At 41.8% G+C, this 22043-nt stretch overlaps 1 protein-coding gene across 6 annotated transcripts in view; it reads left to right on the top strand.

Moving 5' to 3' along the window:
• LOC126995914 (probable phosphorylase b kinase regulatory subunit beta) overlaps positions 1 to 22043 on the top strand; it is a gene marked incomplete at its 3' end in the record, with an annotated part of 186756 nt that overhangs the window by 49620 nt on the left and 115093 nt on the right. For all 6 annotated transcript variants that reach the window (XM_050855809.1, XM_050855812.1, XM_050855811.1 and 3 more), the window contains 2 exon segments: positions 10623 to 10733; positions 14366 to 14504. In XM_050855809.1, the coding sequence (XP_050711766.1) occupies positions 10623 to 10733; positions 14366 to 14504 (250 nt within the window).

The raw sequence follows: 22043 nt of genomic DNA, 5'->3' as shown, positions 1-22043 counted from the left end.
AAATTTCAGTGGTCTCTCCTCTCATGTATTCAGGAAGATACTAGAAAGGAAAGGGATCTAAGTGTTGCCAATTCAAGACGGTGATCAAAAACGTTTTGGGGGGTGCTCAAACACCCCAGGATACTAATGTAGGGTTAACCCTTTCATTGCTAAACGCTTGCAGTGGGCGTTAGGCGTATTTGCTGGTGGCGCTAAACGCTCGCTGCGACCTCCAGCCGCACTCAAATCTCCCGCGTATGAGAGTGTTCCAACACTAATTCTCACAACACAGGATTGCCAATTGAGTTGGTTCTTCACTAAATTTGGTGGAAAATCATGTCAGCCCAGCGCGGAAAATCTACGGACAAGCAACTGGTGGATGTTAATTGTTGACCAATATAGCAACATTTTTGCATAGCTTCACCTATCACATGACTGATATTTTGACCAAATAGTTGTAAATTTTGCAGTTAGCAATGCTGCCCTGCCAGCACCCCATCATCAAGAGATCTACAGTAGTTGCCTTACGGCTGACCGTCGCGCACGTATAAATGTACGTCTTCACAGGCAACACCCCCTGAATGTGCCTGTACTTTCGCAGGAGAGGCTTACATTACTGAATCGTATAGATCTTGGCCTCCTCTTTCCAATGGTGTTTTTGTTTTTTAGCTGTGATGAATAGTTTTTGAGATACAGCGGTTAAAAGAGCGAGCACTAGCGTCACTTGCTGGTGGTGCTAAAAGCTCGCTGCGAGCGCCAGTCGCACTCACAGCAAAAAACACCCCCTGAACGTGCCTGTACATTCGCAGGAGAGGCTTACATAACCGAATCTTATAGATCTTGGCCTCCTCTTTCCAATGGTGTTTTTGTTTTGTAACTGTGATGAATAGTTTTTGAGATATAGCGGTTAAAAGAGATCCCCTTCCCCCGCTGGGGTGCCCGAGCGCGCCTGAGGGAATAGTCTCGTTGCGAGCGCTTAGCAATGAAAGGGTTAAGTGATAGCTGAAATTGTATTTGGCTTTGGTTAGGCCTCATCTAGATTATGCTGTTCAGTTTTGGTGCCCTTATTACAGAAAGGATATGTAGACTCCTTCGTAACTATACAGCGAAGAATGACTTAGAATGACCCAAGTATTTTGCAACTTATACAAGAAAGACTAAAGCAACTTAACTTGTGGCAGTTCTGACTGCTGAAGTTCACTTGTGTCATTGAGGAATTCCTTGTTCACAAGCGTCGTTTATTGTCATGATCTGCTATAATACAAGGCTAAATCAATACCATAATCGCATGGCTATTTAACCTGAAACTCGTATGGCGAGGAATTATACAAGACGCATTCAATAAACAAAGCCACACACTTCTGTTCACTATCTGTACATAAGTCCATGACAATGCACTTCACTAATTTTATGTGCATGACCTGCACACAATAATGCATGCTCATTTACCTTTGACCTGGGTCAGGAGAACAATACTGGGTCATCATCATCATCATCATTTCATTTAATGTCCGTTTTCACTCTTCCTGAGCGGTTGGACGCTTTATGGCTCTCCTCCATTCTACTCTGTCTTCTTCCTGATGCTCATCCAATCCCATCATTGTCAAGTCTTCCTGTATACACCTTCTTCACGTTTTCTTAGGTCTACCAACTGGTCTCCTTCCTTCTACCTCCAATCTCTCCAAAGCTCCCAGCACTGTATCCTCCCCTGCTTTCTTCACATGTCCAAACCATTAAAGTCTTTCCCTTCTGAGCACTGTTTCCAGGTCCTGTACTCCACATCTGTTAGCTACATCTGCACTGGGCATCCTATCCTGCCACCTGATCCCCGCCATATACCTCAGCATTCTGCGATCACTTGCTCTCAATACCTCCATCAATTTTCTAGTTAGAGTCCATTTTTCTGCCCCATATAACATCACTGACCTAATACACGCTTGGCACACCCCTGCTCTGCTCTTTAGAGGGATGCTGCGATTCACGAGTAGACTAGCCACCTCCCTCCACTTTAACCACGCTGCCGCCACTCACGCTCTCACTGTCCTCTCCACTCCTGCCTCACTGTCCAGAACATCTCCCAAATAACAGAAATGTTCTACCTCATCCAGCTTTTCTCCATTCACCTGTAGTTCATCCCTCTCAGATTTTTGTCCTTGCTGTCTCCTTATGCAAGCTGGGCATGTAAAATTCTGCACTCCTCTTACATTTCTGAGGCCTGAGCAACACTTGGCCTGAGAACAATACATGGTACAAAACAAATTAACCCTTTTGCGCACCAAAAGTTTCATTAAGTATTTTCCGTGCTCATTTGTAAAATCCGGTCTCTCGCCGGCTCGAGTCATTTTTTTAGGCCGCTGAAATATTTTGTTTCAAAGCTATTTTCCTCCCCAAACCTGCATTTATCATTATACATAGTATATCAATGACTTCGTTATTTGTTGTAGTTTTTTTATGAATCAATAAAAAAATAACAATAATTCATATGACCATTTATAGACATGGAATAGAGTGTGCATAAACATTTTTTTCCTTAGCTCATGTTCCCACCTCCATAACTAAAAAAATTGTGAGCCAACTTTTCAAGGTAGATGCACTTATAATAGCAGAATCCTATCAGGATTCTTATGCTTCCACCAAATTTCCAATACGACAATTAGCACCATGAAATATTTGCTTGAAATTGAAGAAAGTGCCCTTTTCAATTGTTTTTGCCTTATTTCATTAGAAACTTATGATTAATCACCTTTTTTAGCTTGTATTTTAAAGCAGAAATCAGCAAAATAAAACCCTTTTTTTTTTTTTCAATATCTTATAGTTTTCTTGTGGTTGAATTCAGAAGTAGAAGACTGCTACGACCAAGCAGAAATTAGATAATTTTGATTTATCACCTTCTTACTTGCATATTTACCTCAGTAGAATTTTGATACGGTCAGTAGTTACTGAGGAAATCAAACAGACGTAAGCATCAAATGAAAATAAACATACATGATTGTTTGATTTTTAGTTAAAATATCCAGCGTACACTATTTATCTTATTGATCACGATATAAGCAATGATCAAACTTGGAAATAAAATTTCCATATCTCTTACACTTCTATTGTTCTGGAATATAGATGGTAATGAACAGAATATAGAAGACTAGGCTGTGCATGCAAGCAGTTGCATATTTACCTCAGTAAGTTGTTTAAACGTAAAGACTTTCTTATTTCTACTTCACTCTCACTGCTACTTTCAGTCTGAGAACAGGCATGAGTAATATTCCTCATGTTTCAAGGGCCTCTGTGCCATTATGTAGTTAAAAAAATATATGTTACTGGCTGTAAAGAGAATAAAATAAAAATTACTCTTAATCAAATCACTGTATTGCACTATATAACACTATTATCACTATTATGCAGTCGGCTGTATGGCCGCGACCTAGACCACAAAAGGTTTAAAGCCCACAGCAGTGAGATGTACAATCTGAGTGATGAGTGAGGGAGACAAAAACTGCCTTTGTTTATGCCTCATGCTCAAAGCCATGCCAGTGGAGAGTGTTACTAATTAGTTAATTTGGGAAAGAGTGAGGAAACTTATGCTTAACCAAAAAATGATGCCATTGGCGTGAATATAACTTTTAATATAATATTTTTGTTCAAATGCATGCCAATGGTGTGAAAGTGCACTTTGGCCCTTAGAATATATAGACACCATTGGCGTCCAAGTGCACGAGAGGGTTATAGAATTTCTCCCTTGTCTGCTTGCTTCCATTTTGTGTGAGTATATATGAGTTAACAAGTATAAGTACCAAAAATACTGCAGAATATGGATTAAACTCTATATGTTGGATACATTGCCATACGATTCTATTAGAATGAGAACACATAGTCTTCCTTGGAGAAAACAATTGGTGGTACAGGTAACTCTCGATTTATGCGAGTTTGGTTTACGCGTTTTTTAAATAACGCGGGGTCCAAAATCCAAATAATTTTTTTTTTCTTTTTTTACAACAAAGGAGGCAGCTCAAGGGCACAAAAAAATTAAACAATAATAAAAAAAGCCTGGTCCTCGCTGCTCCTAAAAAATAATCAGAAGAGGTGGCCGAAAGAGAGGTCAATTTTGGGAGGAGAGGTGTCCTGATACCCTTCTCTTGAAAGAGTTCAAGTCGTAGGCAGGAGGAAATACAGATGAAGGAAGATTGTTCCAGAGTTTACCAGCGTGAGGGATGAAAGAGTGAAGATGCTGGTTAACTCTTGCATAAGGAGTTTGGACAGTATAGGGATGAGCATGAGTAGAAAGTCGTGTGCAGCGGGGCCGCGGGAAGGGGGGAGGCATGCAGTTAGCAAGTTCAGAAGAGCAGTCAGCTTGGAAATATTGATAGAAGATAGAAAAAGAGGCAACATCGCGACGGAATTTAAGAGGTAGGAGACTATCAGTAGGAGGAGGAGAGCTGATGAGACGAAGAACCTTAGACTCCACTCTGTCCAGAAGAGCTGTGTGAGTGGAGCCCCCCCACACGTGAGATGCATACTCCATACGAGGGCGGACAAGGCCCCTGTATATGGATAGCAACTGCGCGGGGGAGAAGAACTGGTGGAGACGATACAGAACGCCCAACCTCGAAGAAGCTGATTTAGCGAGAGAGGAGATGTGAAATTTCCAGTTGAGATTTTGAGTAAAGTATAGACCGAGGATGTTTAGTGTTGAAGATGGTGATTGCTGAGTGTTGTCGAAGAATAGGGGATAGGTGTTTGGAAAATTGTGTCGAGTTGATAGGTGGAGAAATTGAGTTTTTGAGGCATTGAAGGACACAAGGTTCCTTTTGCCCCAGTCGGAAATGATAGCAAGGTCTGAGGTTATGCGTTCTGCAGCCTCCAGTCTGGAGTCGTGTACTTCCTGTTGAGAGGGTCTTCTATTGAAAGAAGTTGAATAATGCAGGGTGGAGTCGTCGGCGTATGAGTGGACAGGACAGTTTGTTATGGAAAGAAGATCATTGATGAATAACAGGAAGAGAGTGGGTGATAGGACAGAGCCCTGTGGAACACCACTGTTGATAGGTTTAGGGGAAGAACAGTGACCGTCTACCACCGCAGAGATAGAACGGTCGGAAAGGAAACTAGAGATAAAGGAACAGAGAGAGGGATAGAATCCGAAAGAGGGCAGTTTAGAAAGCAAAGACTTGTGCCAGACTCTATCGAAGGCTTTCGATATGTCTAGCGCAACAGAGAAAGTTTCACCAAAACGGCTAAGATAGGATGACCAAGAGTCAGTTAAGAGAGCAAGAAGATCGCCAGTAGAACGCCCCTTGTGGAATCCATACTGGCGATCAGATAGAAGGTTAGAAGTGGAAAGGTGCTTTTGAATCTTCCGGTTAAGGATTGATTCAAAAGCTTTAGATAGACAGGAAAGTAAAGCTACAGGGCGGTAGTTTGAGGGATTGGAACGGTCACCCTTCTTAGGCACAGGCTGTACAAAGGCATACTTCCAGCAGGAAGGAAAGGTAGATGTTGATAGGCTGAGACGAAAGAGTTTGACCAGGCAGGGTGTCAGCACGGAAGCACAGTTTTTAAGGACAATAGGAGGCATTCCATCAGGTCCATAAGCCTTCTGAGAGTTGAGGCCAGAGAGGGCCACACATTATTTTCATTTATATGCAATATTTTATGGAGTGGCCACCAGATGTCTCACGCAACTGGACTCACACGGTGCCGTGGCCACACAGCTGAGCTCAGTTCTTCCCGTGCGCCACTTGAACAACAATACAGTACCCACGCTGCCATGCTACTCAACAATAGGGGTGGGGAGGTACCGGTACTAGTACCGGTACTAACGGTACCACCTATACGGTATGGTACCGGTACCAGACTGCTCGGTACTGGTACCAATACTAGCCAATCGCTCTTGGTGTCCCTCATTTCTTCCTCACACGAGTGAGGCTGAGACTGAGTGCCTGAGTGGATATCTCAGTGATATGGATATTCTCTCTCTCTCTCTCTCTCTCTCTCTCTCTCTCTCTCCACTGAATGAAGTGAATATTTATTTTTCGATAGAAACCTACCTCTTGTTTGATTTACATTGTTTTTGATTTACGCGACCTCTTCAAGGACACAATACTCGCGTAAATTGAGAGTTACCTGTATACAAGTTATAGAAAATGGTGTTCCCTTGTTGTATTGTGTATTTACAAATAAATCAATGTAGTTGTGGGAAATAACCTCAGATTATGAGGTTAATAATGATCACCAATCACAATCAAGGAAGTGAATTAACTTAAAACCTCCCTTACTCCTATCTCAAGCTAAGACAAATAGACATACCTGGGCACTTCCGCACCTCGGTCCGGACCTTCGCTCTTCCGCACCTGCAGATCGCCAAACGAGGTGCGGAAGCCCGGAAGTGCGGAAAGTTTTCAAAGGTGCGGAAGTAACAGGTGTGGACAGGTGAAATTTTGGGTCCAGACTTCCGCACCTGAGATTTTTAAATTAAAAAACGAAGACGACAAACAGTCCGCGGCATTACTTTTGTGTGTTTTGGTGGGCTGTGTGCTACCAGCTGATCACTGTGTCAAGTTTCTTTTTCTTTTCAGAATCTTTTGACTTTTAGTGATTCACTGCGATTTTTTAGTGTTTAGTGTTTACAAATAAACATGGAGAGATATGTGAAAAGTGGTGATAGCGACAGGAGCGAGAGTGTGCCTGGGGATAGTAGCGTCAATAGCCTGAGCTACAGAACCAGCACGCCAGAGGTGTGGACTAGTTTTTTCAGGCGCGCTTTAATAGTTTTGGGTACAGTAGCGGAGGTACAACAGAGATCCGGTAGTGGAGCGAGAGAAAAAATTTTAGGCACTGAAGTACAGGTGCGGACTACCTGCGTCCGAGGTGCGGAGGAGCGGTAACGGACAACCCCAAATCCAGTAACGCGCCCAGCTCTGCAAATAGAATTGGCATAGCCTAAACTTCTACTTAGCTGTGGATTTTAGAGAGTTGGGAGAATGTAGTGCAGGTATCAGTTGAATTTGAATGTGGTTGCGGCTGTGTTTGTCCTCACAATTTCAACGTGGCCGTAGCTTGGACCGGGAACTCGAACTCGGTCTGGGTATTTGATGCTTAACAGCTTTTTTCTTCAGGGTGTTTCTCAAGTTACGAGAACTTTTGCACAGCATGGGGAATATGTGTTCCCTATGGAGTCGAGTATCAGAGAGCCAGGCACTGGCTATTCTGGCCTCTCAAGTTAACAAGGGTTGCCATGTCAGCAGGTGCCACATCGACAATTGAATCCTGATTACGTTCAAAACACTCTCCACACCACTTTAAATTGTTTTTTGTGGTATTAAACTACTTCCACTTGTTTCTTAATTCTAGTTGAATTGTATTACATTAACACATTTACCGCGTTTGAACTTCTCGCGGCCTCCTCTCTGTCGTGTTTGGTTCAACTTGGCGCAGCCTCAATACCACACGAGCCATCGACTCGAGAGGAGGTGTGCAGCTTCACTCTGGGTATGAGCTGCCACTGAGACAATAAAACTTGTGCTCCTCCCGTGGTACACTACGCCGGAGACTTGTTCTTCATTCATCACATTGCGTAGTGCATCACCAGTGGAGCACGCTCCTTTTGCTCCATCCGTGGTGCAAGCTGCCATACACACATTGTTCTCTCATGCGTCTTGTACCACATGTGGAGCACACTACTCATTGATTCATTACAAGATACAGCCTATCTTATGAGATCTTGTGACACTTTATTTTTAGTATTACTTTATCCTACAAAATCTTCTTTCTTCTTCCTTTCCTTCCGTCATCCTTCTCTATACCTTTCTTTTTCCGTCATGCTAATCTTTCTTCATCTATCTCTCTTTTACATTTCTCTTTTCCCTTTTTTTTCTGCCATACTGACTGACTTACTGACTGACTGACTGACTAATTTCTTAATGACTAATGACTTGAGTGATTAACTTACTGTCTTACTACTGCCTGAATAAATAGTTAACTTTCTGACTAACTGACTGACTCACTTGTTTACTAACTGATTGACTGACTGACTAAAAAAGTGACTGACTGACTTCCCAGTGAACTGACTCAGTAAATTTTAGACTGAATTCTAGATGTAGGCTGACGCTTACTAACTGACTGGCTGACTAACTGAAGAAAAAGCTGCTGAGTGACTAACATTCTAACTTTATATTTGAGTGACTGACTAGCTGACAGACTGATTGACTGACTGAATGACTGATTAACTCACTAAAGATATATATAGCTGAACAATAAGATAACTAAATTTTTAGGTTACAGTACCCTCATGAGTTTCGCGCTCGCTTCGTTCCGAAGGTATAGCGCTAAACTCGAGGATCGCAAAACTCGAGGTATTAAAAACACTGAAAAAGCGCTTATTTGTTCCGACCCGTGGAGATTTTAATTTTTTTTATTTTTTATTTTTACATGTGGCCTATGGCACCGGTAAACTATCCATCTGGGCATGAGGGTCGGCCCCGAGCCCGTCATGGCACAGGTAACTGTTTATAGTGGCGCCATTATAATTGGCTAATGCTGCCCCCCGGAGCTCACTTTTCCTTCTTACTTTCTTGTTATCTCAAACTACATACCTTGGAAAAAGGAAGAAAACAGGAAGAGAGAACGGGTCGTTTTAAAGCCACAGATGAAGCCTTACGATTGGCTGAGCTCTGAAAACACGCTTGTGATTCGCTGGGAGTCCGATGACGTCATCGCCGGTGCTCACCCAACCAGCGGCCTCGCTGCCTTAAGGCAGTGTCACACTGGCCGTTTTCCTCTAACCGTCGTGGCTACTGGCAACGCCCGTATGCCCATCTGGGAGCGAGTTGTCGGTTGTCCGTAAGCTGGTGTAACACTGGGCCTTTTTCTTCCCACCGCGTTGGCGGCAGCATGGGCAACCGGCAACTTTTCCGGGTGTGCGTCACACACATAAGGGGAAATTAGAAGGGTGTGTGTGTGTGTGTGTGGTGGGGGGGGGCAGAAGGGAGAGTCATGTCATGTCATGACACACACACAGAGAAAGGGAAATGAGATGGATGGGGGAAGGCAGAAGGGAGAGTCAGGTCATGTCTTGACCTGAGTCAGGTCATATGCTGACCAAAGCCCTGATCTAATTCTCCTTTCTGCCCCATCCTCTCCACATCCTTCTCATTTCACCTTCTGTGTGTGTGTGTGTGATAGGTATGGACCTGACCTGACCTAAGTCTGGTCATGTCCTGACCAAACCCCTGATCTGAATCTCCTTTCTGACCCTCCCTCCCCACACCCTTCTCTTCTCTCCTTTTTTTCATCCTCTTTACCTCACTCTTCACAAGAGGGGCTCATAACCAGAGTGAAGCTACACACCTCCTCTGAGTCGGGGGCTCGCGTGGTATTGGGGCCGTGCCGAGCTGAACCAAACGCGACAGGGAGGAAGCGGCGGGAAGTTCAAACACGGTTAACATGTTAATAAGTCTCTCTCTCTCTCTCTCTCTCTCTCTCTCTCTCTCCTGCCATAGTCACAATGTTTAGAGGAAAACGTCCAGTGTGATACTACCTTTTAAGGTAGCGTGCGTGATGCCGATGGTAAGTAGACGTGACCCGTACATGTCAAAGCATCGTGAAACTCGGGGTGATAATGCGCGAAAGTCGGGTTGGTAAGAATTTAGGACTAACCGTGAAACTCGAGGATCGCGAAACTCGGATAGCGCGAAACTCGAGAGGGTACTGTATTGTCTAACTCACTGAATGACTTACTGTTCGGATGACTGACTTAGTATCAAAAAGTCTATCTAAATAAATGAAAAGAAAAGATTCTGACTTATTTCCTGACTAAACCATTGACTTACAGATTGACTGAATGTTGAACATGACTGACTGACTGGCTGACTGACCGACTGACTGCCTGGCTTGGTGTGGTCTTTGGTGGTACAGAGCCTATTTATTTTACTTTATCCCACAAAAAAGGTTTAAAAAAATATATTACAATTAAGAGGCCAAATTAGCTGAATACTGGAAAGTTTTCACATAGGATAAATGTAATGTTGAAATGACATAAACTGGGGTATTTCTGCAAGAAGCCTCAGTGCTCATTTCCATCTCAGTGGCCCTTGAGCAGCTGAGCCTTACAAAGGACAGATGTGACATATGGGTTACCATAGTTTAGCTTCTTCAGGCTTTCCCAGGTACCCATTGATTGACCTACCAGAATGGGAGGATAAACAAGTGGGTGAGTTGGATGCTGACTTGTAGGATAGTACTTGAACCTAGGCCTGAGGACCCATAGCTAAGCACGCTAACCAGTATGCCACAAAGGTGCAAAATTTTTCTGTAGGCAAAAAAGGGAAAACAGGAGTAAGCAAAGTAAAGAGGGATAAAGGAAGAGAAAAAGGGTAAAGAAAGTGAAAGAGAAAGCAAATAAGGGAGAGTAGGAGGAAAGGAAGAAACAAGGAATGAAAATTAAGGGAGTTACAGGTGGTAGGTATGTAAGGGCTTCAAAGGGTTTCTTGTGGAAAAGTTTATAATTACTGAAAAGTTACCGCTTTCAAGTACTGTTGTCCTGGCATATTTTATATGGATGTTTACTTTGATCCCTGGCTGAGGTTCAGTGATTGAGTGCAAGATTCAGTATAAATAGTTGAACTGGATTTTAGACAAGCCCTATATCCTTTCAGATTGTTGGCTCCCTAGAGAGCAAACATGGCTTCAAAAGGTTCCACCGGGATGGCTATGGCACAGTGTTGGAAGACAAGAAGAGGAGATACTACCACATTGCTGAAACCAAGGTAAAACTTCATGCTGGAAAGTTGCATGTGAAGTTCAATTGAAAGTAGGAATAACTTTGTTGTACTTATTGTGTGCATCTCCATACCCTTCCCTATGTAATTAATTGGTTCCAGAAGACATAAGGTAACCTGTTTTTTATGTAAGCTGGACTTTACAGTGGTGTCCCGCAGGGCTCTGTCCTATCTCCTGCTCTCTTTCTGTTGTTCATTAACTCTTAAAGCGCGGGTGTTGACAATAGTCGACAGCTGGTGCCTGGGCTCAAACCGTGGGTGTCGACAATGGTTCATAAGGCATTTTTTGACTTAGTGCGCCGTCAAATTTAATTTGTTTGTGCTGAAGTAGAGTAAGCATGTCATTTTCTTTCAAACAATACCCAACCATGCTCCCTTGACTAATTATTGGCCAGTGTATGCCCTGTGTTAGTTTTGAGAAGATGTCCGCTAGACATCCCACCTCTTCTCACCTACCAGTGAATTTCATCCACAAGATGGGGGCCCTTTGACCTCAGCACGTATCAAGGGCATCAGGAAGGCCCGGAAGTTAAGTTTTTTAGGGTGTGTTTCACATAAAGTGTATAAAAGTTATGCTTTTTATTACTAAATCATAGAAGGGAAGTCCACTAGGGGGTGGAAAACTGTCTATAATAATGTGTTTTCAGTGATTCTAATTCAATATTCCGCACTCACTCTAGCAATGGTTATTATAGTCTTCATATTAACGGCAGAGGACAGTTAAGGGTATGTATTTTATAATGATACTTCATTCAGTCATGTGAAGTAAGTAAAAGTGAAGATATAAAAGGTTGAAATGAGGTATGTTTTTTCCTGAATATACCCGCGTGGGAGGACAGGCACGGCAAAACAAGCCCACGCTTTAGGGTTAATGGGGGCGTTTCCTATAGTTTTCATCAAATAAAATAATTTTCTGTTTTATGGTTTGTTGAGTACCGTAGGGCTTGTGGATGACTATAGTAAAGCAGCAAGTGTCATAAATTTACCATATAATGTAATAATTGACCGTTTCCAACCCCGTCACCACGTGGACCGTGCTCCTGGACACTTGAGCACACCATCGTCTCTCTGTTATAGACATCTTTCAAATATTTTCTTATTATTTTTCTATGAAATTGAGCAATATGAGACTCTGTGTCATCTGTAGGCGGAGTTTTAGCAAGCAGGCTTGCTATTGAAAAGGCAAGACTATGATGCTGCATTTTTCTGCCTCATTACTTATTTCACGCATTCATCAATTCCGAGGGCTTTCAAAAAGACCCCTGATGTGCAGGGGAGAATAAGAAAACTGAATGAACTACAACTAGGGAAAGAGAGAGGGAGATAGGAAGAACAGGAGGAGGAGGGTTAGCTGGCACCTGTCACTCTTGGTGCGGTACGTCTCATTGTCTCATTACTGTCACCACCACTGCCTGTTCCACACCTGTTGCTGGCACCTTTTCAAGGCCTGATACACCACTATATGTTGCTGGCACCTCTTCAAAACCTGATACACCACCAGCTGCTAAGTCTGTATGACCGATTCTCATCCCTAAAGCTGTCACTACAGACAAGAAAGCAGAATGTGTCGTTTTGAAATGTTGCGACTTTTAAAACATGATACATCACTGCACAAGAATCAGCCAAAGTAGAAAACAAGGTTGGATGACAGTTACTACAAGCCAGGAGGGTTTTAGGCACCATCCAGGGAACCACTGACTTTAGAACACCAGTCTGACAACAAAGAGAGTGAATGGTGCCATGACACCCTCACCTATGAGTGCATAATATCCTCATTAGAGAAGGAAAACAGGTGCCAGAATACTTTCAAATAGATGTACAAGATGTAATATAAGCATATAAAAAGTACTGTAAATTTTGATGACCCGACTTGCCCTAGAATGTAATGAGGCACCCCCAACTCCAACCAAGGTCACAGCTTATGTGGTCCAGTTGAGCCATGTGCCGACGCCGCTGTGCATTAAACTAATTTCCTATATCATAGGTCCGCAACACTTACAGGAAACTCGGCAATGCATTGATCAACCGAGTAACACACGGGAAATAGGTTTAAATACACTTGGCTGAACTAAGTGATTGGATCGAGGCAGGAAGATGTGGCGGGCCAGCTGTGATGAATGATGAAAGTCCCCTGGAGGCTTGTGGTTGCCATGGACAGTGTATATCTGCTGATGCTACGCTGAGCATTGCTATTCTGTGTACATATGTACAAGAAAGAGTAATCCAAATGTGGTGGTGAAGGCGAGACGGTAACCCACCCGTAACACCGTCTTAGGTGTGATCAGGATGAGGGCCGAGTAGTGATGGCTGGCTTTGTGCCTCAAGTATACGTGTCGTGAGTTACGGTGAAGCTTTGAAGCTTCAACACGTGACGCCACTTATCTGGCACATCAGCCAATACACCAGCTTCGAATCACTGGTACAAAGGTTAATTCTCTCATTTATTGCTTCACCTTTCTCGGATTCGAATCATATTTGTCGTATTCAAATAATAACCCAAGTGCAAATTACCTGAGTACAATTACCCAAGTGCAATTTTTTTCCCTATTGAAAATTATGTTTAATGAGAGGTAATTTCATACAGAAATTTCCAACACTTATGTATGTGTCTTTAAAAAAAAAGTTTTGGGTCCTTCATTTTTTTATTGTATTCTTTTCATACTTTTTTTCTTGTCACTTTGGTGTAATCATTTCCAGCTTGTCTATGGCTTTCCCTATTTATGGCATTTCTCTTCCTTTTAAGTTTCTCCGTGCTCTATATTTCTTTTTCTTTGCTTCCAGAGATCTTGTATGAAACCACTCTTTTTTTTCCCTCTTTTCTTAATCACATGGTAGGGTACCCACTTTCTTACACTTTCATTATGGATTTTCATGAATTAGTCATATTTTTGCTGTACTTTTCTCAACTTTTTATTTTATATTTTGACCAATTCATTCTAATACAAAAGGAAATCACAAATCATTATACTTAGCAATATTGTAATTTCTTCTTTTCTCTAATCCAATCTCTTCACATTCTTCATCCATTTCCATTTGTAATACTTTATGGTCACTTTTTCCTAGTGGGCACTCATGCTGCACTTCACTTAACAAGTCTATCCCTTTGGTAAAAATTAAGTCTATTTTTGCAGGTTCATCGTCTTCTCTAAATCTTGTCTCTTCCCTAACCCACTGTGTCATGAGGTTTTCTGTAGCCAATTTTAATACTTTAGCTCCCCATGTATTTCTTTACCTTCCACTTCAAACTTTTCCCATTTAACCTTTTTACAGTTGAAAGTCTCCTGTTAGAATTACATTTTTGCTATTTCTTATAATATCCTCTAATGCTTTACTTGTACCTTTTGACAAGTTGTTATAAATTTTGGTTGCTGTGTTGTGTGGGGGTACATATGTCACCATTACTGTCAGTTTTTTATTGCAGTTTAATTGCAGTAAAGCACTTGAAATTTCTGTATTTTCTGGTCCTGTTCTCACTTTTACCACTTTTAAATCTCTTTTGACCATTATCATCACACCTCCGCCACTCTTTCCTATTCTGTACAGTAGAACTTCATTTATATATATATATTATCATATAATATTATATTGTTATTATTAATCAGTTTTTTGTGTGTGTGCAGGAATTTGAGAAAATAGAATGTGAATGGCCTCTGTTCTTCCTGTTCATGATCATCGAAGGAATGTTTAAGGGGAATGAAGAGCAAGTGGAACAGTATAAGAACAAACTGAAACCGCTGGTCAAGAGGGACAAGTGGGGAGGTGAGTACTGGTGACTGTTTATATTGATGTATTCATTGTCAGCATTGTGATCAGTACATATAAAGCTGGAAGATACAGTAGGCAAGCCTCCTATGAGACTATATGGATGACACCTGGGCTCATGAAGTAGTAATGCGCACAGTAGGAATACAGGTAGTTTTCCTACTTTGCAGGTTTTTACGATGTGAATCTTCTAGTTTTTATGAGGTTTTACATAGATTTACATAGAAAATCAGACCACACAGACCCCATGGTCCAGACTTGGTGGTCTGTCCTTAAACCTAAGTGATTTTACATTAATCAGAAGACTCCAAAACGTTGCATTTCTACTCTAGTTGATATTAACCCCTAAAGGGCCGGAGGCGGCTATAGCCGCTTTTCCACGGAAGGGCCGGGGGCGGTTATAGCCGCTTTGCTTTTTTCGCGCTAAATTTATTTACTTTTCGGTAATTTTCGATGACCATTCGTTGGCAACACTGCCAGAGATATGTTTAGGCTACTGCTTCAGAATCTTGCCCGCTCTCACGATGGACAGGCGTACTGACATGGATTCTGACGCGTCCGATCTCCTGCCAGACCCTGCCGAGCCCAGCAGAGCAACACGAGAATGAGAAGAGTATGCTATAATGACTCCCAAACCACACATCACAAGACTGTGTTACATAGAGAAAGCTTAGAGTATTGACTATATATAAGAATTAGAGCATGGGGGCATCCGTTTTCATTACGCACTAGTCAAGGCCACACAAGCGAAACGAACGCAGAGCGGGCAAGAGCCTCGCTAACTCCAAAAGTCTCTCCTCTTCAACTCAATATTTCTCCAAAACCACAGCACATAGAAACGTTTTCATGCAATAATTAAAAAGAAGAAGAGTTGATGATGACTATGACGACAAAGTAATTTGTTATTGCATTGTAGTTCAGCAGAATCAAGTGTGTGAATATAGGCTATTTTCGGTGTTTGGTGCTGAGGTGCCGGTCCTGTGGATGTTGTAGATGACCACCCAGGCCGGCCCTTTAGGGGTTAAGTTGAAGGAAGTGACGGTCGAGCTTATTTTTGAAGGAGTCAATCGTGTTACACTGGACCACTGACGGTGGAAGCTTATTCCATTCTCGCACTACAACGTTGGTGAAGAAAAATTTGGTGCAGTCTGAATTTACTTGTCTACATCTGAGTTTTACGCCATTGTTCCTCGTGCGCAAAGTGTCATCGATCATAAACAATGTTGATCTGTCTACATTCGTGAAACCATTAAGTATTTTAAAACATTCGATCAGTTTTCCTCGGAGGCGACGTTTCTCAAGAGAGAACATGTTAAGGGTAGAAAGCCTTTCTTCGTAGGATTTGTTGCGCAAGGAAGGGATCATTTTCGTTGTCTTGACGCTGAACACCTTCTAATTTAGCAATATCCTTTGCATGGTGGGGAGACCAAAACTGTACCGCATATTCCAAGTGGGGTCTGACTAAACTATTGTACAGCGGGAGTATTACATCTTTATTCTTGAATACAAAGTTTCTTTTAATGAAGCCCAACATTCTGTTCGCTTTATTTGCTGCATCGATGCATTGCTGTGAGAATTTGAGGTTTGACGCGATTTTGACCCCCAAGTCTTTGACGCATTGAACGCTTTTGAGTTTAACGCAGCGCATTTTGTATTCGAACTTCTTATTCCTCGTTCCAACTTGAAGGACCTGGCACTTGTCTACGTTAAAGGGCATCTCCCATCTATCCGACCAAGCTGAAATTTTGTGCAAATCCTCTTGGAGGCTTTGCCTGTCTTCGTCAGTGAGAACCGAGTTGCCAATCTTTGTGTCGTCTGCAAATTTACTAATGCGGTTATTGAGTCCAACATCCACGTCGTTGATGTAAATAATGAAGAGCACTGGGCCAAGGACCGAGCCCTGAGGGACGCCACTAGTGACAGGCGCCCACTCTGAGTTAAATCCGTCAATCACTACTCTTTGTTGTCTGTTGCTCAACCAATTTGCGATCCATTGGTTTACTTGACCGTCAATACCTATTTGCTTTAATTTGTAAAGTAATTTATGATGCGGGACTTTATCAAACGCTTTCTGGAAATCAAGATAGACTACGTCCAGTGATTTGGTTACGTCTTAAACAGTGAAGAGGTCGTTATAAAAGGTTAATAGGTTTGATAGGCAGGATCTTTTGTTTCGGAAGCCATGTTGTGAGTCCCCAATCAATGAGTTGCTTTCAAGGTAATTCACAATTTTGTCTCTAATTATGCCCTCAAGTAGCTTACCTACAACCGAAGTTAGACTAATGGGCCTGTAATTACCTGGTACTTTTTTGTCTCCTTTCTTGAAAATCGGTGTCATGTTAGCCTTTTTCCAATCTGAAGGGACGATGCCTTGTCGCAAGGACATATTGAATACGGTTGTGAGGGAGGAGAGTATTTCGCTCTTTGTTTCTTTCAGCAGAGTTGGATATACTTTGTCAGGTCCAGGACTTTTATTTGTTTTAAGTGAATGGAGAGCTTTAAGGACTTCATCGGTTGTTATTTCAAAATTAGGCAATGCATGCTCGAGATTTACAATAGTACTGGTGTTGGTGGTAGCGAGAGGAAGACTGTTAGTATTAAACACCGAGGAAAAGTAATTGTTTAAGAGGTTTGCAATGTGTTGGCTGTCAGTCACTAGTGCACCGTCGCTGTTTGTTAAAGGTCCAATACCACTTTTGATCGCCTTTCTGTTGTTTATGTAACTGAAGAAAGATTTCGGATTATTTTTACAGTTGGCTGCAATATTTTCTTCGTATTTACGCTTTGCCTGACCTACTAGTCTTTTTACTCGTCGCCTGGCATCATTATAAAGTCTAATGTTTTCGGGCGTGCTTTGTTCTTTCTTTAACCTGTAAAACAATTTTCTCTCATTGACTGATTGTTTAATTTCGCTATTAAACCACGGTGGGCTTTTATTAGTGTTAATTCGCTTCTCGCACAAGGGGACGAATGTGTTCTGCTGAGTGAGTAAGTGATTTTAAGGCTTAGCCAGGCTTCCTCTACGTTGCCGTCATCTGATAGTTGTATTTCTGTTAGTTTTTGTCGGATTTCTACGAAGTTAGCTCTTTTGAAATTGGGCACCTTTACTTTATTTTCAGTCACTGATGATTGAGCTTTAATGTCGACGCGCACTAATTTATGATCGCAAGAACCGAGGTGTTCTCCTACCGTGACACTACTGATTAGGTTATCTTGGGTCGTTATAACAAGGTCGAGTATATTATTTTGTCGAGTTGGCTCAGAAACCATTTGGCTTAGATAATTTTCTTCTAGAAATTCGATCATTCTATGTGACTCGCCTTCTGTACCTGACAGTGTCGCCCAGTCGATATGGGGAGGTTAAAGTCTCCTAATATCAGTGAGTCGCTGTTATTAAGTGACTGCCTTAAGACGCTGTACATTTCAAGGTCGTCATCGAGTGATTGCCCGGAGGTCTGTAGGTGACAAATATATTTAAGTTGACTTTTGCAATGTTTACTCGCACGCACAAATGTTCAACGTTACTGTTTCCCGGTGTTTTGTCAGTGGGTTGCAAATAGCTTTTGACATAAAGGGCGGCGCCACCGCCTCTACGGTTTACACGATCTTTGTTGAAGAGTCTGTAGCCATCTATGCTGTATTCGAACTTAAATCAATATTTGTGGTGTCGATAAATGTTTCGTTATAGCAATTATGTCAAAATTTTCTGTTAAAGCAAGACATCTCAGTTCATCAAATTTGTTTCTTAGGCTACGCGCATTGAAACTAAGGATTTTAAGTTATCTAGAGGCTTAGTAATAGAGGTGGTGGTACTTGGGATCACGGTTACAGGTTTGTTATGATGCACGGCGTCTATTTACACGGGTGGGGTGGAGGGACGTGGTGACTAGTTTTTTGTTCGGATGACACGCACTGCTTCGTTGAGGAGCCTTCCGAGTCTGGCTGCCCCGATGGGAGAAAGGTGCAATCCGTCCCTGTGGAAGAGCTCATTTTGTCCATAGAAATTGTCCCATGCGTTTAGGAACTCCACGTCAAGCTCCCTACAAAGAGTCTGTAAGCGGTTGTTTAGGCTGAAGGCCTTACTGAAAAAGTCGCTCTCCGCCCAAGTCCGTGGTAGAACTCCTGAAATCAAAATGTTAGGGGATTTAGTCTTATACTGCTGGATGAGCCTACGGTACTTCTCCAGGAGTTCCTCAGACCGGGTCGTGGTGACGTCGTTCGTACCTGTGTGAATAACAACAACTAGAATTCTTCAGTACTTTTTCAATGCTTAATTTTCTGCAAAAATACCATGAGGAAGTGGTGGGCAAGTTGTTGGAGGAAGGTCAAACCAAAATCGAAGACCTAAGCTAAGAACACTGGGTAAAAAAAAAAAAAAAAAAAAAAAAAAAAAAAAAAAAAAAAAGTAAGTTGCCTTAAGTGTCTTCAACTGATTATGGTCAAATTTGCACCGCTGAATCCGTAAATGACACCCGTTTCTCTTGATCAGGTCAGGTTTTTGTGCTAAGTTGATTTTTAAAAAATCTGATCTTATAACTAAATCAATTACATTTTTGTGACATTTTCGGTTGATTTTTGTTAATATTTCTCATCCGAAATAGGTTTTTAAAATAAAAAAAATCATTTTCTAACACAATTCATTAATTAAATGTTACAAAAATTGATAAGTGTACATTGAGTAGTAGACATTGATAAAGGTAATTACATGCAAATTGGATATTAGGTCATCATTGTTCAAAATTCAGAGCATAAACTTCCGTTTCTTAGAACTTTAGAATGCTCAGCTGTAGGGATGTCTGTCTTCAGAGTCCAACAGTAATCAGCCATCATGACTGCATCCCAGCGTCCCTAATACTTGGCCGCCATCTCTTTCATGTCCTGATGGAATCTCTCCCCCTGCTTGTCGCTCATTGATCCCAGACTCTCGGGAAACTGATCCATATGTGAGAATAAGTAATGCATTTTGATGCTCATGTTGCATCCGAGGTTTCTGAAATCAGTCTGCATATTGGTGACAAGTTCTGCATAGCTCCTGGCCTTCTTGTTGCCAATAAAGTTCTTCACAACAAGAACAAAAGCCTTCCACGCTTCCAGTTCCACTTCGTTCAATGAGTTTTCAAACTCTGGATCTCTGATGAGCTGACGGAATTGAGGACGTCAATGATGCCAGCTTTCAACTTCTCCATGGTCAATCCTGGAAAAGCGTGGCACAAGTAAGTGAAGCAGCCACCATCCTTGTCCAGAGCTTTGGTGAACTGTTTGATCAAGCCGTGCTTGATGTGCAGTGGTGGGAAGAGTATCCTGTCCCTGTCCACCAAAGGGTTGTTTATGACGTTCCTTGCTTTGCAAGGCACCAGAAAGTGATGCCATTGGCTTGAATATAAGTACATTAATACCTCGGTTTATGAGTGCCTTACTTTATAATTGTTTTGATTTATGAGCTAAAATAATCCACTAAAAATGCCTTGGTTTACAAGTGGTGATTTAGTGTACAAGCATCCTGTTTGTACAAGTCAAAGACACAAGCGTGGGTTTACCTTTGCTCAGCGCAAGATGAGGGTCTGATTCACAAAGCGTTTAGTTCATAGTTTATTGTTGACATCAATAACAAAGTGGGATTCACAAAAACTGACGTGACGCAAATTTACTAAAGTGTCGCCCTAACTTCAAGATTCACAAGTCATTGATGACATCACAAGGTGCTCTAGCTGTTATATGTTGTTCACTGTGCTAACGTTGGGATTCACAGAGCTCTTTCACTGTGCTGCGTGACATGACTGACATTAAATTTGTTGTCTAATAACAACTGCCTTGGTTGTGTAGGAAACACTAACAATACTATCATATTTACATATAAACGCTTATAAATTGTGTTTTTCGACTTGAAATATAAATTTGTGAGTAAGAGAAGCCAATTCCTTTATAAAATGTTGAGATATACACTGAGAGGCATGAGAAGTGTGAGCGTATGATCAGGGCCAGGGAGAGCCATCACTGGGCCCTGGTACTATGAGTGTCATTGGGCCCCTACCATTTGGCGAGCGAAGTGAGCCCATCCAGCTGGGGGGATCAGGATTTTAGAATTTGACTGGCCCCCTTTGAGGCCGGGCCCCCTTTGAGACCGGGCCCTGGTGTAAAGATACCAGCTTCACCCCCCTCTCACGGGCCCTGCGTATGATACGTTTTCCCAGCTGCACTGCCGGCTGGGACTGCCAGTCCTCCCTCCTTCTCCCCCTCCTTCCATCCTCTTTATTCATCTTTCTACCATCTCCTCATCCATTCATCCATCCATCTCTATATTTTGCCCCTCCGTGAAGGAATCACGGGCCAGGCCCATGAAGAGGGAGCTGACAGGCTGACTTTATTGGATGTCATCTACCAAAAGTTGGCTCTGTCGATGAGGACTGGATTGTCTCTGCCCTTCTCATCCCATCTAACTTTTCTTATCTTCCCTTCCATAATATCTTCAGCATTCAGCAGATATAGCACGGCAGTCTTAACTTTCCCTCGTTCCTTCCCTCCGTCCTTCATTCCTGTCTGCATTTGCCCCACATTTTTCTTTCCTTTTTTCCTGTTTCAATTTCCTCCTTATCTTCTTTTTCTTCTCCTTAAGCATATTCGTAGATGACAAGATGTCAAAAAGCAGGGTTACTTTAATGTGAATGTGAATCAGACAAAGACATAAGTACCCAGACCATCATTTAGCATAATTCACTCCCCAAAATGATAAATAAAAAAAAACATTTGATTTTAACATAAATGCCTTAAAAGCAAAAAGCGGAGAAAAAGTAATTATGTTCTTATTATGGAAAAAGGAAAAAATGGGAAGAGAGAATGGGTCATTTTGAAGACACAGCTGAAGGCAGCTGCCTTGTGATTGGCTGACAGTTCTGAAAAACACGCTTGTGATTCGTTGTGAGTACGATAACTTCATCGACGGCGCTCACCCAGTCAGCGTCCTGTTTGCCATGGCGGCGCGCCTCTAACTGCGACAAAAGATTGCTTTGTGGATTGGGAGCCATAAATCATGGATGACGTGTTTTATATTATTTATCATTGCTATTTGTTAGTAAAATTACTTAATATATTCTGTATAAAATAATATGTAAAATGATTTTTGTGAATATTTTTGGGATATGGGATGCATTTAGGAGATTCACATTAATTTAAATGGGGAAATTTGGTTTGGTTCATGAATTTTTTGGTTTGTGAGCAAAATTTCAGAATGAATTAAGCCCATAAAATGAAGTATGGCTGTATGTATTTCAAAATTACTTTTTTGTTCCCATTCTCGCCATTGGCATGAAAGTGCACTTGGACCCTAAACATGCGGTATATACACGACATTGGCATGTAAGTGCGCAAGAGGGTTAAAAAAAATGGACTAAATATTTAAAGAAGGAAAGCATTATAAACAGAAGACAATCTGTGTTTTGAGAAGAAAGATCTTGTGTTACAAATTTACTAAACTTCTATTCGAAAGCGATAGATCTTACTTAGGAAAGAGAGCTATGGGTAGTAAAAAATAGCTTTTGA

This window comes from Eriocheir sinensis, chromosome 9 (assembly GCF_024679095.1).
Source record: "Eriocheir sinensis breed Jianghai 21 chromosome 9, ASM2467909v1, whole genome shotgun sequence".
Taxonomy (NCBI): domain Eukaryota; kingdom Metazoa; phylum Arthropoda; class Malacostraca; order Decapoda; family Varunidae; genus Eriocheir; species Eriocheir sinensis.
The sequence above is the reverse complement of the archived record's forward strand: the minus strand, read 5'-3'. Positions and strand labels throughout refer to the sequence as shown.